This window comes from Nerophis lumbriciformis, linkage group LG03, assembly GCF_033978685.3.
Source record: "Nerophis lumbriciformis linkage group LG03, RoL_Nlum_v2.1, whole genome shotgun sequence".
NCBI classification, from domain to species: Eukaryota; Metazoa; Chordata; class Actinopteri; order Syngnathiformes; family Syngnathidae; genus Nerophis; species Nerophis lumbriciformis.
In genome coordinates, this window is record NC_084550.2 from 43007860 (window position 1) to 43025885 (window position 18026).

The 18026-nt window shown below is 43.9% G+C and overlaps 1 protein-coding gene across 1 annotated transcript in view; it reads left to right on the forward strand.

Moving 5' to 3' along the window:
* ece1 (endothelin converting enzyme 1) overlaps positions 1-18026 on the forward strand; it is a 141581-nt gene that overhangs the window by 93243 nt on the left and 30312 nt on the right. The window contains exons 8-16 of the mRNA XM_061937801.2: positions 1261-1407; positions 1547-1612; positions 9861-10049; positions 10121-10263; positions 16121-16235; positions 16818-16928; positions 16994-17092; positions 17149-17226; positions 17297-17400. Coding sequence (XP_061793785.1) covers positions 1261-1407; positions 1547-1612; positions 9861-10049; positions 10121-10263; positions 16121-16235; positions 16818-16928; positions 16994-17092; positions 17149-17226; positions 17297-17400 — 1052 coding nt within the window. The remainder of the gene's footprint in view (positions 1-1260; positions 1408-1546; positions 1613-9860; positions 10050-10120; positions 10264-16120; positions 16236-16817; positions 16929-16993; positions 17093-17148; positions 17227-17296; positions 17401-18026) is intronic.

Consider the following 18026-nt stretch of genomic DNA (forward strand, 5'->3'; position numbering starts at 1 on the left):
TGAAATATGCGCTTCCTCCCCAGCGCACGATCTGCGGCATCTTTCAGTAGCAGCAAAAGCATTGCCATTGTGTGTGTGTGTGTGTGTGTGTGTGTATGTGTGTGTGTGTGTGTGTGTGTGTGTGTGTGTGTGTGTGTGTGTGTGTGTGTGTGTGTGTGTGTGTGTGTGTGTGCGTGTGTACGCACACGGTATTTTGAAATGTCTATATATTGCTCCTTTTGTTATATGTCTGTCTGTCTGTGTCTTATCTCTGTCTATTTATCTATCTATGTATCTATCTATCTATCTGTCTGTGTATGTATATATCTATCCATATATCTATCTATGATATTAATGTAACAATAGACAATAGAAGTAAGAGAACTTACTTCTATTCTTACCTACGAACAAATCCCAGCTAAGAAAACATTGGTGAATACAAAAATCTCCTTACAAACTTCGTAAGTGGGCCTAAGAACAAAATTTGTTCTTAAGAACGGTTGCTGAATGGGGCCCAAAGGAAATTGACCAGATTCCGTAAATGAACTACTACTACAAAATAAAATAAAAGTAGCCACCATAGATATGATCGCCACACCTTAAAAATGAGTGTTTTTTACATGAAAATAAGTAATATAATGTATGAATGTACTGTATGTACATAGTGTGTAATATATTTGGGAGGGTTGTAATATTTTAATGACTGTTAAGTAAAGGAGACACTGATATCAGCGTGGATTTACGTTAGATTTATTTTTCAACTCTTTTACGTAAACAACTTACACAATGTACGTAACATGTAAGTAAATACGCCATAGTGTCAATTCCAGTCCTTGAACAATCGCTATTTCTTTGGAATCAAAATATATATTCATATATTAAATACAGCCTATTATCTGCGCACTGTTGACTAGTGATGCATTGAAAATTTGGTCGTGGAAAAAAGATTTTGCTCACCTAAACCGAATGTTGTGATGACATATCTACTTCCTCTACCCTCTCCAAAAGTATCATAATGTATCTTTTGAAAAAACACATTCTTTAAATCCGGTTGGTACTTGGTGAAACAAGTTTGAGAACCACTGTTCTAGACTACAATAAAGTGTTTCAAATATAGATGAAATTAAATCATAGGTCCTCTTGAACATGATCAGTTAACCAATAATGTTGTTCAAGTACTATTTATTGGACCTAAAAATATGTATTTAATTACTCTCTGCAAACAAGGTGTGACTTCTGAGTAGAATCAGTGTTTAAAGTCTAAAACGCTGCCTCTTCCAGATTGGAGGATGGGCCCTGACCGGGTCCTGGGACAAAGACAACTTCCAGGAAGTCCTCCGATCGGTTTCGGCAAACTACCGCACCTCGCCCTTCTTCACCGTGTTCGTCAGCACCGACTCCAAGAACTCGTCCAGTAACATCATCCAGGTCAGGTGGTCCATCTTAGCCACTCTCGCTTGTTTGTACAAGCGGGCAGTGAAGCCGACACTGTGTTGTTCTCTGCTTTGGTGTCTCAGCAGCATCCAACCAACTAAAACGTCACATGGTCTTTCTTTTGCGGCTGCAGGTGGATCAGTCCAGTCTAGGACTCCCTTCACGGGATTACTACCTCAACAAAACCGCCAATGAAAAGGTGCTCTAATATTACGCACATGAATGAATGAGTCAGTATTTATACTTCAAAGAAAACTGTGTTTTTGTAGCGCTGGTATGAGTAGATATTTGTATGTTTGTGTCTTCAAACCGGTCAAATCTCTCTCAGTACCTTTAACAGTAGAATTAACTGAAAACAGTGAGCCCTCTTTTCAGTTGTTCACTATCTTTGTCTCGGTAGGTGGAGGGCAGGGCGCCAGCTTACACACACAGGAAGTACACCTCCTTACTCGCCAGTAGGAAGTGCCACAAAGTGACAATTAAGAGGAAACAATAAGAATATAAAGCCAAGTGTCCCGTTGTGGTAATATTTCACCTTCAAATTGCTGGGATGTTACTGATGTCACATCCAGCTCACATTCCACCCATTATATATGCGTGGTGGTCAAGCTAGCTCTGTTGTCAATGGGTACTAGGCGTCATTTAGCTTTTCTCAAAGAAAAAACGCCCTTTGCTTGTGTTGTCTTCGGCTGTACGAATCGTTCAAATCGTGAAAAAGCATAACCGTTTCTTCAGAGTTCCTCGAGAGGTAATCAAAAAGGGAGGAAGAGTGCAAGATTTTATTAAAGGCGACGGGAAAAGTAGCTCACACTCTAGTCCAAGGGAGCAGAGTTAAAGAATGCACGAGTTTGCAGTGATCACTTTGTTAAAGGTTTGTTTGATATAATTTTCCATCCATCCATCCATCCATCTTCTTCCGCTTATCCGAGGTCGGGTCGCGGGGGCAGCAGCCTAAGCAGGGAAGCCCAGACTTCCCTCTCCCCAGCCACTTCGTCCAGCTCCTCCCGGGGGATCCCGAGGCGTTCCCAGGCCAGCCGGGAGACATAGTCTTCCCAACGTGTCCTGGGTCTTCCCCGTGGCCTCCTACCGGTCGGACGTGCCCTAAACAACTCCCTAGGGAGGCGCTCGGGTGGCATCCTGACTAGATGCCCGAACCACCTCATCTGGCTCCTCTCGATGTGGAGAAGCAGCGGCTTTACTTTGAGCTCTCCCCGGATGACAGAGCTTCTCACCCTATCTCTAAGGGAGAGCCCCGCCACCCGGCGGAGGAAACTCATTTCGGCCGCTTGTACCCGTGATCTTGTCCTTTCGGTCATAACCCAAAGCTCATGACCATAGGTGAGGATGGGAACGTAGATCGACCGGTAAATTGAGAGCTTTGCCTTCCGGCTCAGCTCCTTCTTCACCACAACGGATCGATACAGCGTCCGCATTACTGAAGACGCCGCACCGATCCGCCTGTCGATCTCACGATCCACTCTTCCCTCACTCGTGAACAAGACTCCGAGGTACTTGAACTCCTCCACTTGGGGCAAGATCTCCTCTCCAACCCGGAGATGGCACTCCACCCTTTTCCGGGCGAGAACCATGGACTCGGACTTGGAGGTGCTGATTCTCATCCCAGTCGCTTCACACTCAGCTGCGAACCGATCCAGTGAGAGCTGAAGATCCTGGCTAGATGAAGCCATCAGGACCACATCATCTGCAAAAAGCAGAGACCTAATTCTGCAGCCACCAAACCAGATCCCCTCAACGCCTTGACTGCGCCTAGAAATTCTGTCCATAAAAGTTATGAACAGAATCGGTGACAAAGGGCAGCCTTGGCGGAGTCCAACCCTCACCGGAAACGTGTCCGACTTACTGCCGGCAATGCGAACCAAGCTCTGACACTGATCATACAGGGAGCGGACCGCCACAATCAGACAGTCCGAAACCCCATATTCTCTGAGCACTCCCCACAGGACTTCCCGAGGGACACGGTCGAATGCCTTCTCCAAGTCCACAAAGCACATGTAGACTAGTTGGGCAAACTCCCATGCACCCTCAAGGACCCTGCCGAGAGTATAGAGCTGGTCCACAGTTCCACGACCAGGACGAAAACCACACTGTTCCTCCTGAATCCGAGGTTCGACTATCCGGCGTAGCCTCCTCTCCAGTACACCTGAATAGACCTTACCGGGAAGGCTGAGGAGTGTGATCCCACGATAGTTAGAACACACCCTCCGGTTCCCCTTTTTAAAGAGAGGAACCACCACCCCAGTCTGCCAATCCAGAGGTACCGCCCCCGATGTCCACGCGATGCTGCAGAGTCTTGTCAACCAAGATAGCCCCACGGCATCCAGAGCCTTAAGGAACTCCGGGCGGATCTCATCCACCCCCGGGGCCTTGCCACCGAGGAGCTTTTTAACTACCTCAGCAACCTCAGCCCCAGAAATAGGAGAGCCTGATATAATTTTAACGTTTCTTATTTCCCATTTAAGTATTATCTTGATATTACAAACCCCGTTTCCACATGAGTTGGGAAATTGTGTTAGATGAAAATATAAACGGAATACAACGATTTGCAAATCGTTTTCAACCCATATTCAATTGAATGCACTACAAAGACAACATATTTGATATTCAAACTCATAAACTTTTTTTTTTTTTTGCAAATAATAATTAACTTGGAATTTCATTGCTACAACACATGCCAAAGTAGTTGGGAAAGGGCATGTTCACTACTGTGTTACATGGCCTTTCCTTTTAACAACACTCAGTAAACGTTTGGGAACTGAGGAGACACATTTTTTAAGCTTCTCAGGTGGAATTATTTCCCATTCTTGCTTGATATACAGCTTAAGTTGTTCAACAGTCCGGGGTCTCCGTTGTGGTATTTTAGGCTTCATAATGCGCCACACATTTTCAATGGGAGACATCTGGACTACAGGCAGGCCAGTCTAGTACCCGCACTCTTTTACTATGAAGCCACGTTGATGTAGCATGTGGCTTGGCATTGTCTTGCTGAAATAAGCAGGGGCGTCCATGGTAACGTTGCTTGGATGGCAACATATGTTGCTCCAAAACCTGTATGTACCTTTCAGCATTAATGGCGCCTTCACAGATTTGTAAGTTACCCATGCCTTGGGCACTAATACATCCCCATACCATCATAGATGCTGGCTTTTCAACTTTGCGCCTATAACAATCCAGATGGTTCTTTTCCTCTTTGGTCCGGAGGACACGACGTCTACAGTTTCCAAAAACAATTTGAAATGTGGACTCGTCAGACCATAGAACACTTTTCCACTTTGTATCAGTCCATCTTAGATGAGCTCAGGCCCAGGGAAGCCGACGGCGTTTCTGGGTGTTGTTGATAAACGGTTTTCGCCTTACATAGGAGAGTTTTAACTTGCACTTACAGATGTAGCGACCAACTGTAGTTACTGACATTGGGTTTCTGAAGTGTTCCTGGGCCAATGTGGTGATATCCTTTACACACTGATGTCGCTTGTTGATGCAGTACAGCCTGAGGGATCGAAGGTCACGGGCTTAGCTGCTTACGTGCAGTGATTTCTCCAGATTCTCTGAACCCTTTGATGATATTACGGACCGTAGATGGTGAAATCCCTAAATTCCTTGCAATAGCTGGCTGAGAAAGGTTTTTCTTAAACTGTTCAACAATTTGCTCACACATTTGTTGACAAAGTGGTGACCTTCGCCCCATCCTTGTTTGTGAATGACTGAGCATTTCATGGAATCTACTTTTATACCTAATCATGGCACCCACCTGTTCCCAATTTGCCTGTTCACCTGTGGGATGTTCCAAATAAGTGTTTGATGAGCATTCCTCAACTTTATCAGTATTTATTGCCACCTTTCCCAACTTCTTTGTCACGTGTTGCTGGCATCAAATTCTAAGTTAATGATTATTTGCAAAAAAAAAAAATGTTTATCAGTTTGAACATCAAATATGTTGTCTTTGTAGCATATTCAACTGAATATGGGTTGAAAATGATTTGCAAATCATTGTATTTCGTTTATATTTACATCTAACACAATTTCCCAACTCATAGGAAACAGGGTTTGTATTTATATTTTTTAAACACGTTTGTTACGAATGTTTAGAAAAGCACCAACTTAGGCGATTCTAAATAAAATAAATCAATTGTGAGCAAAACCTAAAAGAGGTAAGTTTTCACCAAAGACAACAATCATAAATTAATCTTTCAGCACATACACAATGTTGACATCCATAGTTATATTTTGATAAACAATCATAGATTAATCTTTCAGCACGTACACAATGTTGACATCTAAAGTTATATTTTGATAAACAATCATAAATGAATCTTTCAGCACATACACAATGTTGACATCTATAGTTATATTTTGATAAACAATCACAAATGAATCTTTCAGCACATACACAATGTTGACATCTATAGTTATATTTTGATAAACAATCATAAATGTATCTTTCAGCACATACACAATGTTGACATCTATAGTTATATTTTGTTAAACAATCATACATGAATCGTTCAGCACATACACAATGTTGACATTTATAGTTATATTTTGATAAACAATCATAAATGGATCTTTCAGCACATACACAATGTTGACATATATTGTTATATTTTGATAAACAATCATAAATGAATCTTTCATCACATACACAATGTTGACATCTATAGTTATATTTTGATAAACAATCACAAATGAATCTTTCAGCACATACACTATGTTGAAATTTGTAGTTATATTTTGATAAACAATCATAAATGAATCTTTCAGCACATACACAATGTTGAAATTTGTAGTTATATTTTGATAAACAATCATAAATGAATCTTTCAGCACATACACAATGTTGACATCTATAGTTATATTTTTATAAAAACACTACTCGTAAACAACGTGTGCAACAACAACAACAAACACGGCAGTAGACGTGAAGTTGAATTGTGAAATACAACCTTACCTTTACAAAACCGATGCATATTTATCCAGGAGAGTCTTGATACCAATGTCCTTAACCCAGACACACACAAATAAGTTGTAGACCTCCATGCTTTTACAAGTTTTGTCTGTTTGTCGTGTAGAATGATGTCTGGAGAACAATAGTTCCATATGTCTGGGAACTTGCCCAACAAATAATCCTTGATATCACTCGACAAATCTTTTTTTTGCTGGTATCTGCTTTTTGCAGGAAGATTTAAGCCTCTTTTGTTCTCAGTTTGCGCGCTGCTTGCTGTACAACAGCCATCTTGGATTGGGTGACCACCACTGCTTTTCACTTCCTGGAAGAAATTACGTGACGGAATACAAACAATAGGATGGGCAATATGAGCCCATCAACACGCACGGACGAACGAGCGAGCAAGAATGTCGTGATTGGCAACAAAAAAAAAGACAAACCGACTTTTTCTAACCGGGTAAAAAATTTACTTTTAAGATGTTCGATATTTATTAAAGTAACATTTTTGCTTACAGGGATGAGAGTCCATTTTTTCTTGTTTATTTATTTAAAATAACTCAATTATTTACCTTCCAGTTACAGTACAATGGTAAACAATTCTACTGTAATAAGAAATACAAGTATATATTCTTTTAAATGGTCATTTGCATTATTATCATTATTATATCTTATGATTACATTATGTTATAAACACTGTATGGTTTTTATCAATTATCCATTCAGTTTAAGAGCAGGTGGTGTCTAAAGTGCAGCCCAGGGGCAATTTGTGGACCGCAGCTCATTTCTTATTGCCTGGTGACACATTCTAAAGACAAAATAAACAGGTCCAGTATGAAACATTGCACAAAAGTCTGAAAAATAAATGGACCTGGCACTAATTCACCTAAAATTGGGATCTGAAAACCCAAAAAAGCCATACTATATATTAGGGATGTGGATTATTGGGCATTTAACGATTCGATCCGATTCCGATTTCTAGAGTGACGATTTAATTCGGAGTCAATGAGTTATTTATGAAACTTTTTCAAAACAGGGTTAGAGGTTAGAAAAGCTCCTTCTGGTTGCACGGAGTCGATCTAAAAACATATTTTTACAAATGGATTCTTAGAAATCAATTTTTGAACACATTAAATCGACTCAGAATCAGGATGAAATAATAATCGCTATTCGGACGTGAATCGATTTTCTGTGCATAATCCTGTCATGTACACATTTCTTTCAAAATATGCTACCTTTTCCAACGTGCTAAAGCCCTTAAAAAGTTGTACTTGTCTCAATAATATTAGTAAACAATAATACAATTGTTTAACCAACACTCATTTGCATTATTAGGTACGGCACAACACTGAGATGTGGATGTTTTGTTCAGATAGTTTAGCAAAAATTGATCTACAAAACCAAAAAGCACAAGTTGGCACATTGTGTAAATCGTAAATAAAAACAGAAAACAATGATTTGCAAATCCTTTTTAACTTATATTCAATTGAATAGACTGAAAAGACAAGATATTTAATGTTAGAACTGAGGTACTTAATTTTTATTTGCAAATAATCATTAACTTAGAATTTAATGGCAGCAACACTTTGCAAAAATGTTGGCACTGGGGCATTTTTACAACTGTGTTACATAGCCTTTCCTTTTAACAACACTCAGTAAAAGTTTGGGAACTGAGGAGACCAATTTTTGAAGCTTTTCAGGTGGAATTATTTCCCATTCTTGCTTGATGTACAGCTTAAGTTGTTCAACAGTCAGGGGTCTCCGTTGTGGTAATTTAGGCTTCATATTGCGCCACACATTTTCAATGGTAGACAGGTCTGGACTACAGGCAGGCCTTGTCTAGTACCCGCACTCTTTTACTATGAAGCCATGCTGTTGTAACAGGTGGCTTGGCATTGTCTTGCTGGAATAAGCAGGGGCGTCCATGATAACGTTGATAACATATGCCAAAACCTGTATGTACTTTTCAGCATTAATGGAGCCTTCACAGATGTGTAAGTTACCCATGCCTTGGGCACTAATACACCCCCATACCATCACAGATGCTGGATTTTGAACTTTGCGCCTATAACAGTCCGGATGGTTCTTGTCCTCTTTGTTTCGGAGGACATGACGTCCACAGTTTCCAAAAACAATTTAAAATGTGGACTCGTCAGCCCACAGAACACTTTTACACTTTGCATCAGTCCATCTTAGATGAGCTTGGGCCAGCGAAGCCGGCGGCGTTTATGGGTGTTGTTGATAAATGGTAAATGGGTTTTACTTGTATAGCGCTTTTCTACCTTCAAGGTACTCAAAGCGCTTTGACACTATTTCCACATTCACCCATTCACACACTGATGGCGGGAGCTGCCATGCAAGGCCCTAACCACGACCCATCAGGAGCAAGGGTGCAGTGTCTTGCTCAAGGACACAACGGACGTGACTAGGTTGGTAGTAGGTGGGGATTGAACCAGGAACCCTTAGGTTGCTGGCACGGCCACTCTCCCAACTGCACCACGCCGTCCAAATGGCTTTGGCTTTGCATAGTAGAGTTTTAACTTGCACTTACAGATATAACAACGAACTGTAGACGGTGGTTTTCTGAAGTGTTCCTGAGCCCATGTGGTGATATCCTTTACAGACTGGTGTCGGTTTTTGATGCAGTACCGCCTGAGGGATCAAAGGTCCGTAATATCATCGCTTACGTGCAGGGATTTCTCCAGATTCTCTGAACCTTATGATGATATTACGGACCGTAGATGTTGAAATCCCTAAATTCCTTGCAATAGCTCGTTGAGAAATGTTGTTCTTAAACTGTTCGACAATTTGCTCAGGAATTTGTTCACAAAGTGGGGACCCTTGCCCCATCCTTGTTTGTGAATGACTGAGCATTTCATGGAAGCTGCTTTTATACCCAATCATGGCACCCGCCTGTTCACCTGTGGGATGTTCCAAATAAGGGTTTGATGAGAATTCCTCAACTTTTTCAGGGTTTTTTGCCACTTGTGCCAGCTTTTTTGAAAAATGTTGCAGGCATCAAATTCCAAATTAGCTAATATTTGCAAAAAATAACAAAGTTTTCCAGTTCGAACGTTAAGTATCTTGTCTTTGCAGTCTGTTCAATTGAATATAGGTTGTGTTATTGTGTTATTTGCCAAAATCGTGCAGCCCTGGCAGAAATGCTGATCCAACTCCACTCATGCACATCAATAGAGTGTGCAGGTGTACCTAATAATGTGGCCACCATATCTATATTCTGTATTGTTTAGAAGTATGATGCATTTATGCATTCTTAAAATGAGTTTATCATAATCAATGCTTAAATCAATAATATGTTTGCAACACTTTTTGATGATAGATGGCTCAGTGGGGAAAAAAATGCAAAGACAAACAAAGACAAACATTCTTTCGTGGGGTTGGGGGGGTAGGATTCACGGGAGATTTGTTTGCATAGCTTCGGATTACCTTGCTAATTGTTTTTTACCACACGCAAATCTCTTTGCAGTACCTAACGGCATACCTGAACTTCCTGGTGGAACTAGGCGTCCTCTTGGGGGGCTCCGAGGAGACGTCTCGGGTGCTCATGGGGGAGATCGTGGACTTTGAAACGACCCTAGCCAACATCACGGTCCCGCAGGTGGAGAGGCGGGACGAGGAGCTCATCTACCACAAGATGGAGGCCAAAGACTTGAAGGCCAGTGTCTCTAGGGCCCAAGGAAAAGTGAGGCGTGTTCCTTGTGTTAATTTATGGGTGCTTGGCTGCAGACTTTGGCCCCGGCAGTGGACTGGATGCCCTATCTCAGCGAGGTGTTTGCGCCGGTGCCGCTCACCGAGTCGGAGCCGCTGGTCGTCTACGCCATAGAATACCTCCAGAAAATATCGGACCTCATCCAAAATACCAATAAAAGGTTGGTTTCTGCAGGCGCTATCAAGTACGTTCCTACACTACACCAAAAGAGTTGACAAAATAGGAGATAAAAATAAAAAAAATACTAAAAACTACTTAAAGTATCTGTCAATCCAGCTGGTTAATAAGGGTGTCCATTTTCAGATTAAATCTGATTCTTATTTGTAACAATTCTTCATTGATTAAACAAAATCACTATTGTTTTTTTTTGGTTTAGTTCAATCTGTCCTGTGCAGCCACTCAGACAAATCATCATGGTGATGTACAAACCCCGTTTCCATATGAGTTGGGAAATTGTGTTAGATGTAAATATAAACAGAATACAATGATTTGCAAATCATTTTCAACCCATATTCAGTTGAATATGCTACAAAGACAACATATTTGATGTTCAAACTGATAAAGAAAAAAATGTTGGGAAATAATCATTAACTTTAGAATTTGATGCCAGCAACACGTGACAAAGAAGTTGGGAAAGGTGGCAATAAATACTGATAAAGTTGAGGAATGCTCATCAAACACTTATTTGGAACATCCCACAGGTGTGCAGGCAAATTGGGAACAGGTGGGTGCCATGATTGGGTATAAAAGTAGATTCCATGAAATGCTCAGTCATTCACAAGAAAGGATGGGGCGAGGGTCACCACTTTGTCAACAAATGCGTGAGCAAATTGTTGAACAGTTTAAGAAAAACCTTTCTCAACCAGCTATTGCAAGGAATTTAGGGATTTCACCATCTACGGTCCGTAATATCATCAAAGGGTTCAGAGAATCTGGAGAAATCACTGCACGTAAGCAGTGATTTCACGTTAAGGTGAGCTGCCACCTTAACGTGGTAGAGGAGTTTGCGTGTCCCAATGATCCTAGGAGCTATGTTGTCCGGGGGCTTTATGCCCCCTGGTAGGGTCTCCCAAGACAAACTGGTCCTAGGTGAGGGATCAGACAAAGAGCAGCTCGAAGACCTTTATGAAGAAAACAAACAAGGAACCCAGATTTCCCTTGCCCGGACGCGGGTCACCGGGGCCCCCCTCTGGAGCCAGGCCCGGAGGCGGGGCACGATGGCGAGCGCCTGGTGGTCGGGCCTGTCCCCATGGGGCCCGGCCGGGCACAGCCCGAAGAGGCAACGTGGGTCCCCCCTCCAATGGGCTCACCACCCATAGCAGGGGTCATAGAGGTCGGGTGCAATGTGAGCTGGGCGGCAGCCGAGGGCAGGGCACTTGGCGGTCCGATCCTCGGCTACAGAAGCTAGCTCTTGGGACGTGGAACGTCACCTCGCTGGGGGGGAAGGAGCCTGAGCTAGTGCGCGAGGTGGAGAAGTTCCGGCTAGATATAGTCGGACTCACTTCGACGCACAGCAAGGGCTCTGGAACCAGTTCTCTCGAGAGGGGCTGGACTCTCTTCCACTCTGGCGTTGCCGGCAGTGAGAGGCGACGGGCTGGGGTGGCAATTCTTGTTTCCCCCCGGCTCAGAGCCTGTACGTTGGAGTTCAACCCGGTGGACGAGAGGGTAGCTTCCCTCCGCCTTCGGGTGGGGGAATGGGTCCTGACTGTGGTTTGCGCTTACGCGCCAAACCGCAGCTCAGAGTACCCACCCTTTTTGGATTCACTCGAGGGAGTACTTGAGAGTGCTCCCCCGGGTGATTCCCTCGTTCTACTGGGGGACTTCAATGCTCATGTTGGCAGCGACAGTGAAACCTGGAGAGGCGTGATTGGGAAGAATGGCTGCTCGGATCTGAACCCAAGCGGTGTTTTGTTATTGGACTTTTGTGCCCGTCACAGATTGTCCATAACGAACACCATGTTCAAACATAAGGGTGTCCATATGTGCACTTGGCACCAGGACACCCTAGGCCGCAGTTCCATGATCGACTTTGTAGTTGTGTCATCGGATTTGCGGCCTCATGTTTTGGACACTCGGGTGAAGAGAGGGGCGGAGCTTTCTACCGATCACCACCTGGTGGTGAGTTGGCTGCGATGGTGGGGGAGGATCCCGGACAGACCTGGCAGGCCCAAACGCATTGTGAGGGTTTGCTGGGAACGTCTGGCAGAGTCTCCTGTCAGAGAGAGTTTCAATTCCCACCTCCGGAAGAACTTTGAACATGTCACGAGGGAGGTGCTGGACATTGAGTCCGAATGGACCATGTTCCGCGCCTCTATTGTCGAGGCGGCTGATTGGAGCTGTGGCCGCAAGGTAGTTGGTGTTTGTCGTGGCGGTAATCCTAGAACCCGTTGGTGGACACCGGCGGTGAGGGATGCCGTCAAGCTGAAGAAGGAGTCCTATCGGGTTCTTTTGGCTCATAGGACTCCTGAGGCAGCGGACAAGTACCGACAGGCCAAGCGGTGTGCGGCTTCAGCGGTCGCAGAGGCAAAAACTCGGACATGGGAGGAGTTCGGTGAGGCCATGGAAAACGACTTCCGGACGGCTTCGAAGCAATTCTGGACCACCATCCGCCGCCTCAGGAAGGGGAAGCAGTGCACTATCAACACCGTGTATGGCGAGGATGGTGTTCTGCTGACCTCGACTGCGGATGTTGTGGATCGGTGGAGGGAATACTTCGAAGACCTCCTCAATCCCACCAATACGTCTTCCTATGAGGAAGCAGTGCCTGGGGAGTCTGTGGTGGGCTCTCCTATTTCTGCGGCTGAGGTTGCTGAGGTAGTTAAAAAGCTCCTCGGTGGCAAGGCCCCGGGGGTAGATGAGATCCGCCCGGAGTTCCTTAAGGCTCTGGATGCTGTGGGGCTGTCTTGGTTGACAAGACTCTGCAGCATCGCGTGGACATCGGGGGCGGTACCACTGGATTGGCAGACCGGGGTGGTGGTTCCTCTCTTTAAGAAGGGGAACCGGAGGGTGTGTTCTAACTATCGTGGGATCACACTCCTCAGCCTTCCCGGTAAGGTCTATTCAGGTGTACTGGAGAGGAGGCTACGCCGGATAGTCGAACCTCGGATTCAGGAGGAACAGTGTGGTTTTCGTCCTGGTCGTGGAACTGTGGACCAGCTCTATACTCTCGGCAGGGTCCTTGAGGGTGCATGGGAGTTTGCCCAACCAGTCTACATGTGTTTTGTAGACTTGGAGAAGGCATTCGACCGTGTCCCTCGGGAAGTCCTGTGGGGAGTGCTCAGAGAGTACGGGGTATCGGACTGTCTGATTGTGGCAGTCCGCTCCCTGTATGATCAGTGCCAGAGCTTGGTCCGCATTGCCGGTAGTAAGTCGGACACGTTTCCAGTGAGGGTTGGACTCCGCCAAGGCTGCCCTTTGTCACCGATTCTGTTCATAACTTTTATGGACAGAATTCTAGGCGCAGTCAAGGCGTTGAGGGGATCTGGTTTGGTGGCTGCAGGATTAGGTCTCTGCTTTTTGCAGATGATGTGGTCCTGATGGCTTCATCTGGCCAGGATCTTCAGCTCTCACTGGATCGGTTCGCAGCTGAGTGTGAAGCGACTGGGATGAGAATCAGCACCTCCAAGTCCGAGTCCATGGTTCTCGCCCGGAAAAGGGTGGAGTGCCATCTCCGGGTTGGGGAGGAGATCTTGCCCCAAGTGGAGGAGTTCAAGTACCTTGGAGTCTTGTTCACGAGTGAGGGAAGAGTGGATCGTGAGATCGACAGGCGGATCGGTGCGGCGTCTTCAGTAATGCGGACGCTGTATCGATCCGTTGTGGTGAAGAAGTAGCTGAGCCGGAAGGCAAAGCTCTCAATTTACCGGTCGATCTACGTTCCCATCCTCACCTATGGTCATGAGCTTTGGGTTATGACCGAAAGGACAAGATCACGGGTACAAGCGGCCGAAATGAGTTTCCTCCGCCGGGTGGCGGGGCTCTCCCTTAGAGATAGGGTGAGAAGCTCTGCCATCCGGGAGGAGCTCAAAGTAAAGCCGCTGCTCCTCCACATCGAGAGGAGCCAGATGAGGTGGTTCGGGCATCTGGTCAGGATGCCACCCGAACGCCTCCCTAGGGAGGTGTTTAGGGCACGTCCGACCGGTAGGAGGCCGCGGGGCAGACCCAGGACACGTTGGGAAGACTATGTCTCCCGGCTGGCCTGGGAACGCCTCGGGGTCCCACAGGAAGAGCTGGACGAAGTGGCTGGGGATAGGGAAGTCTGGGCTTCCCTGCTTAGGCTGCTGCCCCCGCGACCCGACCTCGGATAAGCGGAAGAAGATGGATGGATGGATGGATGGATGGATGGTAAGCAGCTAAGCCCATGACCTTCGAACCCTCAGGCTGTACTGCATCAACAAGCGACATCAGTGTGTAAAGGATATCACCACATGGGCTCAGGAACACTTCAGAAACCCACTGTCAGTAACTACAGTTGGTCGCTACATCTGTAAGTGCAAGTTAAAACTCTCCTATGCAAGGCGAAAACCGTTTATCAACAACACCCAGAAACGCCGTCAGCTTCGCTGGGCCTGAGCTCATCTAAGATGGACTGATACAAAGTGGAAAAGTGTTCTGATGAGTCCACATTTCAAATTGTTTTTGGAAACTGTGGACGTCGTGTCCTCCGGACCAAAGAGGAAAAGAACCATCCGGATTGTTATAGGCGCCAAGTTAAAAAGCCAGCATCTGTGATGGTATGGGGGTGTATTAGTGCCCAAGACATGGGTAACTTACACATGTGAAGGCGCCATTAATGCTGAAAGGTACATACAGGTTTTGGAGCAACATATGTTGCCATCCAAGCAACGTTACCATGGACGCCCCTGCTTATTTCAGCAAGACAATGCCAAGCCACGTGTTACATCAGCGTGGCTTCATAGTAAAAGAGTGCAGGTACTAGACTGGCCTGCCTGTAGTCCAGACCTGTCTCCCATTGAAATTGTGTGGCACATTATGAAGCCTAAAATACCACAACGGAGACCCCCGGACTGTTGAACAACGTGTTCCCAAACGTTTACTGAGTGTTGTTAAAAGGAAAGGTCATGTAACACAGTGGTGAACATGCCCTTTCCCAACTACTTTGGCACGTGTTGCAGCCATGAAATTCTAAGTTAATTATTATTTGCAAAAAAAAAAAAAAGTTTATGAGTTTGAACATCAAATATCTTGTCTTTGTAGTGCATTCAATTGAATATGGGTTGAAAAGGATTTGCAAATCATTGTATTCCGTTTATATTTACATCTAACACAATTTCACAACTCATATGGAAACGGGGTTTGTAGATGATCTATATCTGATTGACTTTAGAAAGAGAAGTGTTGGATACTTCTCTTGTTGTCTTATTTGTATTTGAGTTTCTTAAATGTTTGGCTTGAATTTTATTCAACAAAACCAGTTTTCTTTTAAGTAATATAGACATTTATCAGAGCTGTTTATTTTATGGAGGAATGTAGTTCATCATAGAACTGGCACCCAATGTTATTAAAAAGTATTGATTTTCAATTGAGGATCGATTCTGAATGGAATCATCACCCCCAAGAATCGAATCGAATCGTGTGGTGCCCAAAGATCCACAGCCTTAATAGTTGATGTTACTTAAAGAGACATCCTAAATTAAGATTTGTATATGTAGAAATTAGCAGGCCTTTAAGCTACAACTAAATATTTTATTTTGAAAAGAAGCATTATTCTACTTGCAATTCTTAAATGAAGCATCCTCGGGATGTTGCAGAATCTTTAAATACGATTTTCTGTGTATCTCTTTATTAAATAGCTGTTAACATGTTTTAACTTGAGTAGACAAAATATTTCATGCTAAAATTAAGATTATGATGTAAAGTGAATGACAAAAAAAAGTAAATGGCTCATAAAACTAGAAATAACATCTTGAATCTTGGCAAGTGGCAAATAATTTGCAGTGCACAAAACTAAAAAAAAAGAGCGGCAAGAAGGCGATGCCTAAAAATTGTTGTCTTTTCAGCCTTCTCAACAACTACATGATCATGAAGGTGGTCAGGAAGATGGTGTCCAACTTGGACCAGAGGTTCCAGGATACAGAGCAGCGCTTCCTAGAGGTCATGTATGGGACTAAAAAGGTAATGCATCATTGAATGTATGGGACTAAAAAGGTACTGGATTATTGAATGTATAGGACTAAAAAGGTAATGGATCATTGAATGTATGGACTAAAAAGGTAATGGATCTTTGAATGTATGGGACTAAAAAGATAATGGATTATTGAATGTATGGGGCTAAAAAGGTAATGGATCATTGAATGTATGGGACTAAAAAGGTAATGGATCATTGAAAGGTAATGGGTTATTGAATGTATGGGACTAAAAAGGTAATGGATCATTGAATGTATGGGACTAAGAAGGTAATGGATCATTGAATGTATGGGACTAAAAAGGTAATGGATCATTGAATGTATGGGACTAAAAAGGTAATGGATCATTGAATGTACGGGACTAAAAAGGTAATGGATCTTTGAATGTATGGGACTAAAAAGGTAATGGATCATTGAATGTACGGGACTAAAAAGGTAATGGGTAATCATTGATTCTTAACAATATTAAAAGCATATTAATGAACTATTGTGTATATATTTTGTACCCATATTTATTCTCATGAGGAAATTAGGGTTTTTCTTGTGACCTTGGACTGACTTGACGTTGCAGAGCTGCACCCCTCGATGGAAGCTGTGCGTCAGCGACACCGACAGCAGCCTGGGCTTCGCTCTGGGCGCCATGTTCGTGAAAGACACCTTCGCCGAGGACAGCAAGACCATAGTGAGAACGCTCGTTCTCTGATTAAGACCACATCCTGCGCTTCTTACCTCCGTCTCCCTTCGCAGGCCGAGGACATGGTGGGAGAAATTAAAAAGGCGTTTGAGGAGAGCCTGAAGTACGTTAGCTGGATGGATGCTGACACCAAGAAGGCAGCGAAGGAGAAGGTAGGAGTGCGATAAAGATTTGAAAAAAAACACGACTGTCCCTTCCTTTTGTGCAGGCAGATGCTATTTACAACATGGTGGGCTATCCAGAGTTCATCATGAACACCACAAAGCTGGACAAGGTGTTCAATGATGTAGGTAGATGTGTCACATTTCACCACCTCCTCGTGGAAACTAAAGGAAACTCTTTCTTCTTTCTCCTAGTTCGAGGTGGTGATGGATTTTTACTTCCAAAACGTCATGCAGTACTACAACTTCTCAGCCAGGGTGACGGCGGATCAGCTGAGGAAAACTCCAAACAGAAACCAGTGAGAGTCCGCCTCGCAACAGAATATAACAGTATACATATACATGTAGCTCCTTCTCTGAATGCAAGTGCTCCTAAAGCAGGAATACAAATTCTGTATTTCTACAAAATCTGGCAACACAGCAGGCATTTTTTTATTGTCATTAAATCATGTTTGTCCTTTTTGTCCACATTACATTAAAGCAGATTAATTGTCCACATGAAAATTAACTGTCGGGGGTACATTTATTATCAATGATGAAAAATTATATCCATCTGCGATTATCACAATTATCCATCCATCCATTTTCTACCGCTTGTCCCTTTTGGGGTAACGGGGAGTCGCTGGAGCCTATCTCAGCTGCATTCGGATGGAAGGCGGGGTACACCCTGGACAAGTCGCCACCTCATCGCAGGGCTAACACAGATAGACAGACAACATTCACACTCACATTCACACACTAGGGCCAATTTAGTGTTGCCAATCAACCTATCCCCAGGTGCATGTCTTTGGAGGTGGGATTATCACAATTAATTTTGCGTTAACTATGAACAAAATGTGATTAATTGCGATTAAATATTTTATTTGTTTGACAGCCATAATATATGTATATGTATATATACATATATATATATATATATATATAT